Raw genomic sequence first — 16946 nt, 5'->3', positions numbered from 1 at the left:
TTCTATGTTGCTTGGTAAGACATCTTCCTGTACTGCGAGTTGTCGTCATCTAGATGTTGTTGAATTGTTAAAATCCGAATTAATTGGAGTAGCATTTGCCTCAAGAACCGAGATCATAAAATTTTAAATGCCTATGAAGATAATCTATGTCGAATTAATAACCAATTATACACCTTACGAGTAGACTGCGAATGTTTATGCAATTTTTAATTTTTGTAGGCAAGTTTAAGAAAGTGGGACTAAACGAAAACTTATTTTCAGTAGTAGTAGCCTTTGTAGATCTGAAATAAATAAAAATCGTATCAAATTCTGTGACATTTTATATTTGAGCATTTTTTGAACATTTTTGGAAGCCATAAATGTATAAAGATCAACAGTCTACTGATGAAAGACCATAAAGTTTATCAGGCAGATAGATTGAAGAGATTTTTTCACATTTTTCATTCTGTGAATTCAATCCTCTTGACAATGATTCGGAAATCGACCAGAAATTGAAATCCAAATGTGATTTTCAGTATTGAAAGTATTCAGAAACAGTGAACTATGTAAAACCAATGTAAAACAATTCTGTAAACGATGATGGAGAGGACGTTGAAAACATTCGTGCAGGTACAAGCGTAAAAGTATTTATTTCAACCTTCTCGATTATGGTACGTGATATAAATGTATACTGCAGCTATACGCTTGTTTCACTTACTCTCTTTTCGTCTTACATACACCAGTGACAACACGATACAACAGCGGCGCGCATACGCAATCTCGCACTGGCGATGGAAAGATCATGTGCCCAATAGGATGCGGTACAAAAGTAAATGCAAAAATGAATGCTGCGTTTCCGAAATACTGTCCAGCACAGACACGAGCATTGCGTGAAGCGATACCGTGATCCGAGGAATTTTCAGTCTGAGTAGATCCAACCATTTAGGTTTAGAACGACGGCGATCGAGTTTTATAAAAACACATCTTCCTTCGTCCGAGTCCGCACGAAATAATTTATTGATACTCGCACTAGCATAACGCAACCTCTCCGTTTCCTGCTTCCTTGGTCATTGTAACAAGTCGCTGATAAAAATCCAACGCACAAAAGACTCTGAACGACTACTTCACCTGCTGCTCTTTCAGAAATTCTTGAATAGATTCTAAGTCTCTGGTCAGCCATGCCTCGTTTAATCTGATCGATTCGACGCTCTGCTGGACCGTTCTCTCCGTGCCAGGTGTTGGGTGTTCCTTGAAGAAGTTTTCAACCTCTTGGGCCTGTTCCTCGGTGACGAAGTTCTCCGTAACGATCTTGACCAGTCTGGTCATCAGGTAACCGCCGCCGTAACGGTCGTGAAGCGTCTGCCAGTGTTTCTTGATAAAGTCCCAAGCCATGAGACGACCCGTGTACGACATTGACACCGACATGATCGCATACACCCCGTCCTGAGCTCTGACTTCATCGCTCAGCGAGAACTCGAGGGTCTCCGCGAGTAGACCTTCGTCTTTCACCGCGCCGAGGCTTCTCAGTATTCTATCTTTTTCCTCGTGCAGGTCGGCTTCGCGGTACAGTCTCAACATGGTCTGGTAAGTTTCGTTGTTGCCGTTGGAGAGCACAGCTCGGTATACAGGTCTACGCAAGTCGGCAGCAAGAATTGTTTTACGAGTGATGTGCAACTCGAATCGTCTCTTGGCCTCCTCGATAGTGTCCGTGTCGTTCAGACCTGCCATACGATCCAACACTAAAGACCTCAACAGAGTATCACAATGACTTTCGTTCGGTTTAGGGTCCCAGCCCAGTTCGTTGCAAATGTTGCGCAACAAGTTACGCACAAATACCTTAAAGGCGTTCAGGCTTTCTAAATGCGAGAGGAGGAAACCGATTTTCCTCATAGCGTTGTCTATGCTAGACCACACGGTGAAGTTGTCCTCCTTCTGGAACGCGTGCATCAACTGAAGCACCTCCACGGTGGAGGCGCTTCCAGCTTGCGCCACGGCAAACAAATCATCGAGGAGGCCGAGTCTGTCTAACGGAGGTAACGTACGATCTTTAACCGCTGGCAACAACAGGGACAGCGCGTCTTGGCTGTAGTAAGTCCTGTAGAAGCCGACCGTTCCAGGATTGATTTTCACCCAGCTATCCGGAGAGACGTCTTTCACCCTGAACTCTTTCGTTTTCTCGTCTAACAGATCCGTTAGAACGCTTTTATCGGGTGTCTTTGATGTGCTTACACTGATAGGAACCATCCACAAACTGTTACTCGTGTCCTCGCCACCGCTGGCCAGAAATCTCTCCTGCGTGAGGGTCAGAATGCGATCATTGCCATCTTGACGATGTCGAACTCTGACAACGGGGAAACCCTGCTGCTCGGTCCACATGGACATCACGCAGCCTACGTTCTTATTGCTGGCTTCTTCCAGAGCATGCCAAAGGTCGGCGGTCTCCGCGTTCGCGTAACTATGCCTATTTAAATACAGATTCATACCCTTGCGGAAATCATCGTCCCCTATATAGGCGTGCAGCATTCGAATGATAGACGCGCCTTTGTTGTAAGAAATCTCGTCGAAAATTTGGTCGATTTCGGACGGGTGGCCGACCGGCACCTCGATCGGATGGCTGTTCTGTAGAGCGTCTAGTTCTAGTGCCTTGATGTACGTGTCGGTAACGAATTGCGTCCAAATGTCGTACTCTGGGAACAGATGTGCGACGCATAGGAACTCTACGAACGACGCGTATCCCTCATTCAGCCACAGGTGAATCCACCATTCCATGGTAACAAGATTCCCGAACCACTGATGCGCCAACTCATGAGCTACGACCAATGCGACGCATTGCTTTCGAAGAGCAGACGTGTTCTGTGGATCCACTAGAAGACACGTCTCACGGTATGTGACTAGACCCCAATTTTCCATAGCTCCTGACGAAAAGTCAGCGATCGCAATCAGATCGATTTTCGGTAGCGGATAAGCAATTCCGAAGTAATTTTTGTAGTACGGCAAAACCTTAACGGCCGTTTCCAAGGCGAACTGCCCCTGTTCGGTTTTCGATTTTGGTGTGTACACTCTTACCAATACGCCGTCGCTAGACGTGTCCTCTATGTAATCGAATTCTCCGACAACCACCGCTACCAAATACGTTGACATTATTGGCGTGGTCTCGAAGACTAACGTCTCTGTCGCGTCATTCGTTACTTTGCTTTTAACAGGCTGAAATCAATAATAAATAGTATGGTTTCAATGGTGCTATACAAGAAATTCCATAACGAAGAAAACCTACGTAACAGATGCTAAACGCTACTTACCATATTCGAAAGTGCTACAAGACCCGATGGCACGTTTAGGGTAATATCAAATGTGGCTTTGTGAGCTGGTTCATCCCAACATGGGAAGCAGCGTCTAGCATCTGTTGCCTCGAACTGAGTTACAGCTGCGTAAAGATCGCTCCCGTCCGGTCTGAAAAGTCGAAACGAAGTTATCAAATGAAATGTATTGATCGTAGCTCACCATATTAGACAAGGTGACGAGAGACGTGCCGCGTGGAAGCGTAATTTTGATCGCAAAACTAGCTTTCAACGAGGGTTCATCCCAACAAGGAAAAACAGTGCGTGCAGATGTGGGACATAAAAAAGTTGCAGCACCCCACTCACTTTGTCTACAAAGTATCAAGATTTGTAGAGTTGTCACGCACATTCGTATTGAACGAAGTTATCTATTCTTACGTGAATCGAACGCATAATTATGTAACAAAACTGTACCCAGTGTATTTGCTCCTATAAAGTCCTTTCATTTTATCATTAATTTCTGCTTCAAACTCTAGGGTCAAGTATCCACTTCTGCCAATGGGCAACTTGTCATTGAAGATCAAGGTGGCTGTCTCCTCGGGAATAGAGATGTCAACCTTTTTAGTTGAAATAGTGTTTCCATCGTTACCAGTGAAAGCAACATTTTTTATGTCAATATCCAACGAGTTTAAAACAACGGTATCAGTAGATTTCTTTACCTGTAAAAATTAAAATCTATTAATAACAATGTATAGACAACGTGAATGTATAAACATTATGTAGACAATGTAAACAACATATTTCATTTTTGATTTGGATTGAATGGTAGTTATATCAGCATTTGTCAACAGTGATAGCTGCTAGTTTATGACAAAGCCAAGAAAGTATGTAAAAATTCTGATTTCTTATATTATTATTATTCATGTTGTGTAAAACTATTTTAGTTGGTTTTATCATTATTAAACAATCTATCTTATTTAAAAGCGACAGCTTTATTTATTCTCATTGTTGAAGTGTAAAAATTATAAGTGAATTAAAATCAAAGTACATATTCATTTTTAATTCATTTCTCTCCGCAGAAATGCACCAAATGTTACTTATCACACGTTCAAATTATTGTCTGATATAGAACTCGGAATTAATTGCTCGCGACGTTCGATTTTCAAAGGCTACGCCCCCTTGATCCGGCCGCGGGTCTCAGGCGCGTACCATACGAGCTATTCGTGGCGCATTATTGCGACACTCGTATTAATAGATTTCCACACTGTTGATGCGTTTTTTGGCGAGTAGTATCCCCTGCAAGCACTATATCGTACGATAATTTTGGAAAATATACTTTTAATGGTATTGTAAAAATTTTATTCACATCTGGGATAACTAGTTTGCGCCTGTGATACGAACGGACACGTCCTTCCCGTAGATCTTACCAATTTGCCAAGCACGTCTAAACGTGTGCAAAAATCGGAATAAAATTTTTACAATACAATTAAAAACTATTTTCGAAATTTATCTTCGGGATATCTTTTTCAAAAGTATCGTGCGACGTATATAGTGCTTCCAGAGGAAACTACTCGCAAAAAAACGAATTAAGAATGTGGAAATCTAGTGATACGATTGTCGCCCTAATGCGCCACGAATGGTACGCGCCTGAGGATCTCCGAGCACTAGGGCAGTCACGGGGTGCGAGATGCGCAGCCGGGTCAAGGGGGCGTAGTCTTCGAAAATCGGCCGTCGCGAGCCATTAATTCCGAGGCCTGGTCTAATAGATGTAATTTTATTTATATGTATTAGACAATTATATGTATAATACATAGTGTCTCCAGTCTACCAGGCTCTCGAAGACGTAATACTTGAAACATTTCGATTAAAAATAGAGAACGCTGATCTAGATTGATTGAACTCACGTCAATATGCACATTCTCCTTTCCAGTGAAGATAAAAGTTTTCAGATTCAGTGACAAAGTAATATCATAATGGTATGGCAGAACATCTGTTGGTAGCCGGCGGAACGGTTGCTTTTCTGTGCTCGACATCACTCGATATTGGATCGCAACCCGAAAAACTCTTGCACTCCGAAATATTTTAGAAGCCGTCCTGTAACTGAAAGCTTTCCTCTTTTGCTGACTCACAACGCGAAACCATGTACACCACACAGAACGCCTATAAGCATTGCATACGCATGCGCAACGTACACACCGCTTCAGACTACAGAATAAAAAATGGAGCTATTTTCTTGAGAAAAAAGAATGATAAATACTGAATCACGTGTCTAGTGTTGCTATTGTTATATAACTTGCCGTATCGTGAATTTTTAACCTGCCAAATATAAATTATCCCGCGGCTCGGATGAACCAACGAATAAAATAAATTTAGTTAACGCATACGTGCATTATAAATTGTTATTAATTACCATCCTCTAATGCTCATTAAAACAAACATTGAATTCGTTGCTACGCTAAGCAGAAGTACTCTCCGTGCCTCGCAAGAAGGAATGCGGCAACAAGCCGTTCGATTGGGTCATTCCACTCGCACTTTCGGTTCTGGCCAAATTATTGGCTAAAGTGTGTGATGTCACGGCCTAACCATTGGCTGCGAGCAAAGGCCTTTCGCCCCTGTGCCATCTCGAGGGACAACTTGTGAGGCACGGAAAGTACAACCCCTGGCAAAAAGTTTCCGATCGGAGGCATTGATACGGGATTTACAGAAAACATTATTTTTTTTGGAAGTATAAAATATTACTTTATCGAGTTAAAACTGATGGGAAATTAAAGGGGGCTTATTACAGAATAAAAAAATAACATAAACTTCCATTTATTATAATAAAGAAACAAGAAGATAAACAAAATGTTACATGGAAAGAAGTTTCCGATTCGATAAATTATTTTATGTATTAGTATTTTGTAGCATGGAATCGATAAGATTTTTACAATCCGTAGATAAGATATCTACACATGATTATTGTTCTATAGCATGTCAAAGTTCTTCTTTATTCTGCAGCTTTTTTTCATTGATCAGTTGTTTTAATTTTGTCCACAAGTTTTCTATGGGATTGAGTGTTGGCTGGCCATTTCATTCTTTTAATGCAGTTATGTCATAAATAATCTTTTACTGTCTCGTTCCAATGACAACTGGCATTATCGTCTTGGAAAATAAAGTTTAAAGGTTCTTCAAACATTCTTCAATGCTGGGAATCAAGAAATTTTCAAGAATATGGATGCATGCTTCTGAATTTACATTCTGCTAGAGAATGCAATAATTTGTCCACTCTTTTCCGAGTTGTACAACTCCAAATCACGTGAGATTCTGGATACTTCTTTTTGAAATTTAAGCAATCATCACTGGTTCTGATACATACACGCAACTCATCACTGAATATTACTTAGTCCTTCATTGTCCAATTTGCATGGTCCTTCTCTTATGCTTTTTCGTTAGGAAAGGTTTTGTTTTAGCTTTTCGGAATGAAAAACCCATCTCGTGTAGACGATTTCTAACAGTACGATCAGTAACATTTTATGCCCACAGGTAATTTGTCTCTTTCGTATTGTCTTATTTATAAGTTGCACGAGGACAGCTGTATTTCTTAGAGTTTAATACATATCCCGTTTCTTCATACTTCTTCTTTAAATTACTGATAGTGCTTTGGCTGCATCCTATGATCTCTGCCACCTTGTTTTGTGTATTACCCTTTCCTTGAGAAGCTTAATTATTTCTAACTTTATATTGTTTGATTACAACTGGTGTCATATCTACTGAATGAAATAGTACTATATGAACTGATACTTCAAAAATGATTACCTTCTATTTATGTTTCTGTGGTCTCCTCTTGTGTTTACGTTTAACTTCTATGCTTCTAACATTCAAGTAGCTTCTACGCTTCTATTGATTCGAGTCCTGATTGGAAACTTTTTTACCACAGTCCTAGTAATCAGAAACTTTTTTCCATGTCAAATTTTATTTATTTTCTTGTTTCTTTGTTATAATAAAGATGAATGTTCTCTGTAAATTCCGTATCAATGCCTCACGAACAGAAACTTTTTGCCAGAGGTTGTACTAGGACAAGCTATTTCATTTAAAAAAATGTTATACATATATAGAAACTAATTTTTGTAGAATTTCGTATACAATCGTCAAGCCTGTCGTAAAATCATGTTAATATGGATAAATAATGCATATTAGTGACCCGTGAACAGGATATTCAATTTGTAATCACAAATAAATGTAAATTATAAATCTCGATTACATTTATTCGTTTAATTTTAATATTTCATCGATGTATAAATAATTTCCTAAATGATGTAACTAATTTGCTTACCTTGCCGCTCTATAGCCGACAATCCCAATTACTCACATAACACAATATCTATTTAGATAATATTAGCGCAATTTTCAATTTCCGACACGGAACGAGTACGTGTTTATCCCCTCTATGTTCCAGATTCCAGATGTTTCACTATCTATTGCTATCTATTTATACTATATAAACACAGGTGTAGTGATTTTAGTTTTTATTTATTTATAAAATGCTTCAATGAATGGAAAAAACAATTTTTTTAGCTATATAGACTCAAGTTTGACTGTTTTAGAAATACGCATTTTTGTATCACTGGTTCGGTAGAGTGGGAACTGCTCATATCCAGCGGTCTATGGAGCTACCTTATCGATTGAGCGAAGGCGCGTAAATCGCGTATGATTTGAATTACAATTCTAACAATTGCTGTCCACTTACTGACTTACTTTTTGTTTCTCCAAACTGTAGATCGGATTTAGTTGTAAAATATTATAGAGAGAGTAAGTATTTCAACTAATTAGATAATAATTTGATATTTTCTTATTACTCATAACTGTTGCGTTTTATTTAGCATACGTACAAAAAAAGCATGCATAGCCGCGTTTGACGTCATAAAGTTGCTACTGTGTTCCCTGCAACAAATAGATATCAGAACTCTCCCTTTGTCTCGTCAAGGATGAACCCTCTGTTAATAATGTCAAATATTTTATAACACACATATACTGTAATATATTTAAATTATTATTGATTATTTTATTGGAGTAGTTTAAATTTTCCGCTTGCCTATTTAAAGGGACAGGTTACCGATCAACTTCAAAGGTACCGCCGAAGTGTTGCCTCTTGTTATACCGACTACTCTGCGACTACTCTTTGGTGAGATAGTGGGTGATAGCAGCCATCAAGGATCCTTGTAAACGCGCTCGAGTTTCCGTACTATTTCTAAGGCAGGTAGACTCGGGCCAATGTGGTTCGGCCAGTTTCAGACTTTTGTCTGTGGCGCGAGGCATTCCGGTCGTGGGAAGAAGACTTCTTGGAAGAAGTTTATTCTCGCGGATGAATTGTTCGAGATAGTGGTGGCGTGCGCGAGCACCCGCCGTACATCCAGGGGATCGCGACTAGAAAAGCCTCGGTGTCAGAAAAGTTATTTACGTTCCTGGAGACTAGAAGTCCGAGGGAGCGAGAGGGTTCCGAACCTTTCGGTGAAGTTTCAACCGGAGGAATATCGGTGGCGCGTATCGTTTGCCAGGGTTCAAGGCGCGAGATCTTGAAACGGCGAACGGTGGGAACGACAGTGTGTTTTTCATGGCGATCAGTTCGTTAGGAAGGCGTCGTGCACTGCCACCGATGTACGAGATACGAGAAAGGTGAAGGTGGTGCTCGCCGGACCTGACCTGCCCGAGAGAAGCATCACGGAACATAGCTTCTTGCATACATACCACACACCGCGCGCATACACATACATACACACACACAGAGTGCGTCACCGCCCATATGTGATGTGTTTCGTGCGTGCGAGCGAATGAGTAATCATGTACTGTCAAGACAAGGGCTCGACCGCCTCGAAGAGCAAAGAGGGTAAGTTGACGCCCGCGCGACCAGCTCCGGCTACTAGAAGTAATTCACTCGGCTCCGTCCCCCCCTTCCACTCCCCTCCTCTCATTTCATTTTCCGCAGCCTTACGGACTTACGTCCTCGTCCTCGGTCTCGGTTCCGCGCCGTTCATTCCGTTTTTACCCTTCCTACGCGAATCTGTTTGCGGATTTCAAACCCTCTGCGTCGCACATGTGGTCCCGTGCGAGACAGACAGACATATCGAATAGGTTGGATAGTGTCAAAAGTTCCGCGATCGTGGGGGTGGACGTATGCCTGACAAAGAGAGACAAAGTGACTGGCCCATCAAAGTGCGGCAAAGAGGGAGCCGTAGGAGAGTGTGTCGTTTACAATCCGTAAGGGTGGGGGTCGAGCAGTACACATTTCGAAGAGAGAAACGTACGCGAGATCGTGTGCATTCTCGATGAAACGGTTCTCTTTTCTTTTTTTTTTTCGTTCTTTTGCCTCTCTTTCGTCGAACCTTCGCTCGCGGATGCAAGTTTGTTGATCTTGCGAGAGACCGCCGCGCATCAAGGCTATGAATCCGTTGCCTTCAATGCGGATTATTAATTGCTGCTCCGTCTCGTTGCCGTGAAAACGTCATTCTTAGAAAGCGACAGATGCGTGAATGGAGGAAAGTGCTTTTGTGTACGGGGAAGCATGCGGAACAACGTGAACCGGGATGCGGAGTCAGTAGCCAGTCTAGAAATTATGAACGTAATTTATTTATTGTTATTTCACACATCCGACTAAAACTTTTGTTGGTCCGTTGACCTGTAACTACACTCACGTGTTTGTATATGTATATATATATATATACATACATATATATCCATATGTATTTTGTTTATATCCATACGTACGCACATAGATGCGCGTATACGCATCGTATAGGGTGTTCCACGCAACTGGGACAAGCTGTATTTTTAACCCTCTATAACCCAATTTTTCATTTCATCTCTACTAGAAAAATAAATTATCTGACCTGAAATTACCGAACGTCAAACCTTCCGATAGAAACTAACAATTCTTTTACAATTTCGTATTAATTTCCCTATAAATGAAACAGCTCGTAATTTTTAAATTATAACGTAGTAAAATATTTAAGTACAATATTCGTACATATAACGTGCTGTACATATGGAAATCTATAAAACAATTTTTTCGAATTGTGTTTGAAATTAAACAGATACCAACATTGCAAAATCTATAATATACAATGAGAGAGTAAAGTATTTACCTCTCTAGGAAACTCTTTTGTAGTTTTCTTTTTCACTTGTATCATGACATTATTAATACAAAAGTTCTTTCAATCTAAAACTTCATTAGTTGTATCTGTCTATCGACACATCATCATTGGGGTATTATTTTATCGCGCAATATGTTTAGAAGCATGAAATAAACGTGTTCCATCTGCTTGGAACATCCTATATAGTGCACACAAATAAGAATGATAATATGTGTGTACAATATTTACCAAATATCTAGCGTCTTATTGCTGTTTGATAATGAAGTTCATATTTGCACAGTATACGATTGTAGTTCTTGCTATTCAAATGAAGGTTACACGTTTTCAAAAGATTCCATTAGAAATGGCCAACGGGTGTTTCAAACATATAGAATAATTATAAAAGAACCATGGTGTTTTCTTTGTTTTGCCTGTAGTTTCTGTAAGTAGTTGATGTTACTTATTGCCTAATTAGCTGTCATTCGTTTCGTTGGTGGTACAGGTCTGACAGTGAAACTAGCAATTGTTTCCATTGTTCCATTGAGAATTGAATGTACATGCTGGTATGATACTTAAGATAAAGGTGAACGTCATGAGCATTTCTGTAGGCAATTAACTATTTTTCGACTTCATTGGTTCATCGATGTAACGAACGAATGTTGGAAAATGTAATTATCCATGTGCTCGATAGAAAGAAGGATGTCATTATCGATATAATGGCTATAAAATAGCATATCTCATTTATGTACAGTGATAATATTAATTTATAAGATTTATCTAAAATCTAAAACATACATTTGCATTACCACAACCTGCTTTTCAAGGAAAAGGTCTAACTTTACACTGTCAGTCGAATAGTTATCAACTGTATCAAGACAATGACAACATTTCAGTGCTTAAAGCAGATAACTATTGCAGCTATTAGCGGCTTCCAGGCTTTTTCTTTAAAGTGCATACTACAATTGTAAATACAAGCAATAATTCGCTATAAATATATAAACACTTGAATTCACAGGTTTTTGCTTCAGTTTATGGTTACTATAGATTATGATTATTATGTAAAGGGTCTGTGACAATGCGGGAGAAGAAAGGAGGTGCCCTTAGCAGAGTACAAAAGCTGAAAAAACGGCTTAGCCACAGTTTTGGGAGACTTTGTAAGTATGCTTGAGCTGATTACTTTATATTGATGCACAATTGGTAATTCTATTACTTGATTCAGTTATAGTCTTTTTCCATTACGTAACATCCGCTACAAAAGTATTAATGCTTTCCAGAAGTTATCAGAAGGTTTCACAAACATGCTCAACTATCTATTTTTATGTTACATTATATAATAACATTATTCATTGAATTTAAGGTATCGTAAACTGTCTTGTACACAATGTACTTATAGTATCTTTCAATTGTTTAAAAAGCAGAGCTGGGTTCATTTCAAATAAAACGTATTGGAAATAATCATTGAAATATTTTTATATAAAGGAGATAGTATTTCAGGATTTATTTAGTTTTTTATTATGGATTTATTATTGTAGATTTATTATTACAGTTTTACGTATACAAGAACATTTGACAATATATGTTCTTGTTATTATGCAACGAATGATATTTGATTACAACAGATTGACATAACTGGTTTTCGTATTTTAGCAATATCAAAAGAAGAGGCTGATGACGCTGCGAACAGAGGTCAACTGCCATATAATGGCTATTCCGAGGAGTTCCTAGACCGTTTGGAGCCAAACGGTAATATACCTGCAGATAAGGATCGTCGTTATGGTGAGTGAGAAATAAATTAATTACACAATATACTGTGATTAAGGTGATTAAATGATTCTCTCAATTGATCGATAGATGATATTAGAGTTGTTCCGAGATAACATATGTTGCACAATTCTATGTATTGATCAAAATGATTCATTTCTTGTAGTGATAGCATAGTGTTTTTTTCTTTTATTGGAGATAACAAATTGCATGGATGACTTGCCGGAAAATGTTTTTACACAGATTTTGCAGTAATTGTGCTTCCCATTTTGATCAGGCTACATAATGCATATAATATATAATACTATTATTGTATCATTCGATGACAATGCGTTGTGTGGAAACTAAAATATTATGTATTGATACAATTATTGAGAAATTATGATTTTACGTGGATTCCTGTTGCTGCTATTTTAAAGAAAGTTTTAAGGACGAAATTGGATGTCATAGAATGGACAGGTGTGGGCGACCATGAGAGAGTGCATCGGCAGCTTTCCGTTTCTAGTGATTCCAAGCTTCTTGATGAGGATATACGTGAAGAAGCTAGAGTTATATTGCGACCTCGGCGTCCTCCGCGACCTAAGTCTGAGGTATTTCTTGGGCCAGATCCACCTCCTAGAAGAACCAAAAGATTTTCAGCTTTTGGGGTAATTTTCTATTTAATTGTATCTTCTTTGTGTCTTTATCGAGCTTTAAAACTACCTAAGAGATGTCCTGGTCTGATGATGAATCGTAATTCGAATTACTATATAAATTAATTTCATTTTAACGAATGCAGAATATCAGGGGGATCCGTTAATTATTCCAAGCTCAATAATTCTTTAAACGTTTCTTTCACCTTTTCATGTATTTTTGTTAAAAGTAATTATCTTTATATTTACAGGGTGACTCTCCGTTCGGGAAATCCGAAGCTTATATAAAATTGGAACAATTAGGGGAAGGATCGTATGCCACAGTGTTCAAAGGTTATAGCCACCTTACAAATCAAATGGTGGCACTTAAAGAAATTAGACTGCAAGAGGAAGAAGGTGCTCCATTTACTGCCATTCGCGAGGCAAGCCTTCTCAAAGAATTGAAGCATAGCAATATTGTAACCTTGCACGATATAATTCATACGCGGGAGACTCTAACTTTCGTTTTCGAGTATGTTCATACTGATTTGTCTCAATATATGGAGAGGCATGGAACCGGCAACGGTGGTTTAGATCCACGAAACGTTAAATTGTTTCTGTTCCAATTATTAAGAGGACTAGCGTATTGTCATAGAAGGTAAAAAGCATGCAATAATTTAAAATACATAATTCATTTGGTAACCGCGCATGGACATATTAATCAATTCGATTGTAACCTTAATATAGGAGAGTACTGCACAGAGACGTGAAACCTCAGAATTTATTAATCAGTGAGATCGGAGAACTGAAGCTGGCAGATTTTGGTCTAGCTAGAGCTAAATCTGTACCGTCACACACGTACTCGCACGAAGTAGTGACCTTATGGTACAGGCCACCCGATGTTCTTCTGGGCTCCACAGAGTATTCTACCTCGCTTGACATGTGGGGTGTAGGTTGCATATTTATGGAGATGTTGACTGGTGAACCAACATTCCCAGGTGTACGCTGTACATACGACCAACTTGATAAAATATTCAAAGTATTGGGTACCCCTACCGAAGAAACTTGGCCCGGTGTCACGCACTTGCCGGGATACAAACCGCATAGACTGGGATTCTATCCTCCACGAAAATTGGGTCTTTCGTTTCCTAGACTTTACGACATAACTGAAGGTGATAGTATGGCGTCGTCACTTCTACAGTTAAATCCCGATCAACGGATAGGCGCTGAAGAAGCTTTAAGGCACCCTTATTTCTCCTCCCTTCCTAAAAAACTATACGAGTTGCCTGATGGTAAGTGTGAATTTCACGCGGAAATCGATTCGACGATAGTCTCATCAAATTTTCAGATGCGGTTCACACGGTTTTGGACCGAGAGAAAAGTTTCAGTTTAGTAGTCACGACTGTTTCGTAGTTTCAGAGGTGCACAGGGTTTCACAAATTGTATTACCTCTCGAACTAAATCTACCAGGGTCAGATAACCGGTTTTATATTTTCCAATTACCGAAATTATAAAAATCCATTTATGGAAAATAATGGAATAAATTTCCTTGTCCAAGCATCTATTATATCACAAAATTACAGACAAGCTCAATAAATTTAGCGTTGTCATTTTAATAAGGCAATATTTACCACATACTTTCAATGCTTGGTAGGTTTAGCGTTAAGAGGGTAGACTCTTGTTTCCAGGATTTCATGAGTGCGGGATGCGCTTTCTCATTTCTCGATAATGCAAAGATGGGGGTTTTCTTTAGATAAAAGATCAATCTAGCAATCGACCTCAAAAGTCCTATTCCTACGTTTACGAGGCGCACTTTGCATTATTCGACAACGTAATTTGCATTATTCGGAAGCATAAAGTTGCGCATGTAGCTATTTTCATAAGTAGACAGCGGATCTTTATGCAAAATGAAAATGTTCTACGTGAATTACAACAATCTGGAGTGAAATAGAAATTGATTTCCTTTCTTAACAAGTTTAACAGGTTGAACATAATATAACACAGTATTTTAAAATTCTTCCAATGGTTTTACTGTTTTAAATTACATCTACCTATTTTTCCATAAATGCATAAATTCCGCTGTCTATTCATAAGGCTACGACAGCTACATGCTGTCGAATAATGCAAATTGCGCTTCGTAAACGTAAAAATAGGACTTTCGAGGACGATCGCGGTCTAGATTGAACTTTTATCTAACGCTTTTAACTACTGAAAAACTTCATCTTTGAATTATCGAGAAATGAGAAAGCGTATTCATTATTGTTGGTCCATTAGTCGATGCGGATCGATATTCGTATTAGTGTAATTTGTGAATCTCATGATACTATCCTTGAATCACCCTGTAAGCATTCACAGTATAATATTGATATATAACTATTTTTCTTTCTTTTTGCAGAAGTATCGATATTTAGCGTTGAAGGTTGTCATTTGTATAAAAATTCGAAGGACATGTTTGCATATTCGCGTTACACATCTCTGAAGACTTGAGGTTAAAAGTGGATACGAGAGGAAGTAATGAATAAGTAATTCCCAAAATTCACATGTTCAGTGATGAAAAAAAAGTTCATTCTCATGCAGATTCAGATTCATAGAAGCGGGTATGCCTCGATTCACTTAAACATCATTTCCACGCGCGTCGTTCGTTCTTTCTCAGGGCTGTTCCACAAATTCCAATCATCGTACACGGACACTCACAGGACAACATGCGTACAGACGGTTATAAGCTTTCGTTCTTGTTTTCTTCTCTTTTTTCTCTCTCTCTTTTTAAAGGAACAAAAAAAAATAGAGTACTTACTTGTATTTAAGCGAATTAATAACGAACGCGATAAATTATAACTTGGCAAAGGAAATAACGAAAGTAAGCTATTTGTGGCTAAATGAAGCAAAAAACGATTTAATGAGATTCGCACGCTCGATTTAGAAAGCAAAAGCACGCACGACCCATCCTCGCACTTCGTCCAAATACTAGATTTAGATTGATACCAATCAAAAGAAGAAGAAAAAGAAAATAAAAAGTACTATACCGCCTTGCGTCTCTCGACCTCAGCCTAAGTCAAATTTCGTGTTGGCGGTTGCTGTGGTTAGGGGAAAAAAAGATATTAATGAGATAATTATAAACTTAGAAAAATTCTGGAAGATCTGTAATACTTTATATAAATTTTATGCTGTTTTTTGACTCTACTGTTGGTTGCTGAGACAATTGAATATATTGGTATGTAACGAGAAATAAAAATCATTGTTCTAATTAAACTCTAGTTGTTAACTATATGAACGTGATCGTAGGAAATAAATAAATAGAAACCTAAGAGAAAAAGAGAGAAGAATTAGGATATATCAGTATGTCTCAAGTGTCGTAGCCACCAACACCAAAACGAAACACGGCAAGACTTACGAGAAAAAAAAACTTTATTGCTGATAATATCGACGGTAGTGATCTAGTTGTAAGAATTAATATTAGTATACTAGCGTCGATCGAAGTTTATATCGACATTACAAAGTAGTTGTCTATCGATGATAGTAAATCGAGAACGAAGTAATAATTTTAGAATTAATCGAATCCAATTTGTTCAATCGCTGATATACTACAGAAGAAAGAAAAAGAGAAAATCAACCAGCCAATGGTGCTTGAACGAATTGTAGGGAGTGGAAACATTAATAATTTTCATATTAGTGGTTTAGGAGAGGGATCGTTCGGCGAATTTTCTTTACTAAAATATGGTCCTCTCGAGGCCATGTATCTAAACGAACCAACTTTAATAACGTTGCAATAGTAATATATAGGATAACGTAAAACGGTGTTACAGTCCTTCCGAGTTTTGTCTAAGCTACGACGACGATTACTACGGTAATATTACTCCTTTAGTAGTTACATTTATACCGATTTTTCAACACACTTATAAAAATATCAACGAGACGAAAGCAAAAAAAGATGAAAAAGTTATATCGAAGGAATTTGAGACACGTGTTATTACTACTATTATTAATTATTACGATTATTATTTGACAAAAGACGCGCAGAAAGGTAGATTGTACATAGAAGAAAAAAAAACACACACACAGGTTCGTATCATTGTAATAATAATTGTAATAAATTAAATCGTAGTTCGGTACACACTTTAGACCCCTGTTTCTTCGTTAGGTTTTCCATGTGCAACCAAGCTGCAGAATCGTTTTAGACTTTTAAGTGTAATATAATGCAAAGCCACTTGTAT

The 16946-nt window shown here is 38.5% G+C and overlaps 2 protein-coding genes across 11 annotated transcripts; one reads left to right on the top strand and one right to left on the bottom strand.

Annotated features, from left to right (window-relative positions):
• Nucleotides 1-612: 612 nt before the first annotated feature.
• On the bottom strand, nucleotides 613-7852 carry LOC143208685 (puromycin-sensitive aminopeptidase-like). 8 transcript variants are annotated; one of them, XM_076423311.1, is made up of 7 exons: nucleotides 7570-7852; nucleotides 7053-7175; nucleotides 5668-6946; nucleotides 5162-5357; nucleotides 3732-3976; nucleotides 3279-3429; nucleotides 613-3183 (listed from the first exon to the last, which is right to left on the bottom strand). In XM_076423311.1, exons 3-7 carry the CDS (start codon nucleotides 5694-5696, stop codon nucleotides 1099-1101), a joined length of 2706 nt encoding a protein of 901 aa, XP_076279426.1. In that variant the 5' UTR covers nucleotides 5697-6946; nucleotides 7053-7175; nucleotides 7570-7852; the 3' UTR covers nucleotides 613-1098. The 8 variants fall into 8 exon arrangements, with proteins under 8 accessions (XP_076279426.1, XP_076279421.1, XP_076279422.1 ...); XM_076423306.1 differs by having other exon boundaries at nucleotides 5668-7317; XM_076423307.1 differs by having other exon boundaries at nucleotides 5668-7253.
• Nucleotides 7853-8457: 605 nt separating this feature from the next.
• Eip63e (cyclin dependent kinase Eip63E) lies at nucleotides 8458-16848 on the top strand. 3 transcript variants are annotated; one of them, XM_076423344.1, is made up of 7 exons: nucleotides 8458-9120; nucleotides 11428-11517; nucleotides 12011-12139; nucleotides 12575-12771; nucleotides 13008-13393; nucleotides 13483-14027; nucleotides 15131-16848. In XM_076423344.1, exons 1-7 carry the CDS (start codon nucleotides 9075-9077, stop codon nucleotides 15220-15222), a joined length of 1485 nt encoding a protein of 494 aa, XP_076279459.1. In that variant the 5' UTR covers nucleotides 8458-9074; the 3' UTR covers nucleotides 15223-16848. The 3 variants fall into 3 exon arrangements, with proteins under 3 accessions (XP_076279459.1, XP_076279460.1, XP_076279458.1); XM_076423345.1 differs by lacking the exon at nucleotides 8458-9120 and adding an exon at nucleotides 9127-9824; XM_076423343.1 differs by lacking the exon at nucleotides 8458-9120 and adding an exon at nucleotides 9127-9852.
• The last annotated feature ends 98 nt before the right edge of the window (nucleotides 16849-16946 follow it).

Source organism: Lasioglossum baleicum, chromosome 5 (assembly GCF_051020765.1).
Source record: "Lasioglossum baleicum chromosome 5, iyLasBale1, whole genome shotgun sequence".
In the NCBI taxonomy this organism is placed as follows: domain Eukaryota; kingdom Metazoa; phylum Arthropoda; class Insecta; order Hymenoptera; family Halictidae; genus Lasioglossum; species Lasioglossum baleicum.
Note: the sequence above shows the minus strand (reverse complement) of the source record. Positions and strands in the feature narration are given on the sequence as shown.

Excerpts from the sequence above, each read along its gene's own strand:
- LOC143208685 (XM_076423306.1), bottom strand. The coding sequence starts at position 5,696 with ATGTTTGTTTTAATGAGCATTAGAGGATG. Across the intron at positions 3,977-5,161 it reads AGGAGAATGTGCATATTGAC|GTAAAGAAATCTACTGATAC; the intron begins GTGAGTTCAATC and ends TAATTTTTACAG. Across the intron at positions 3,430-3,731 it reads TATAGGAGCAAATACACTGG|ACCGGACGGGAGCGATCTTT; the intron begins GTACAGTTTTGT and ends TCGACTTTTCAG.
- Eip63e (XM_076423343.1), top strand. The coding sequence starts at position 9,756 with ATGCGTGAATGGAGGAAAGTGCTTTTGTGTACGGGGAAGCATGCGGAA. Across the intron at positions 11,518-12,010 it reads CCACAGTTTTGGGAGACTTT|CAATATCAAAAGAAGAGGCT; the intron begins GTAAGTATGCTT and ends TTCGTATTTTAG. Across the intron at positions 14,028-15,130 it reads ACTATACGAGTTGCCTGATG|AAGTATCGATATTTAGCGTT; the intron begins GTAAGTGTGAAT and ends TTCTTTTTGCAG.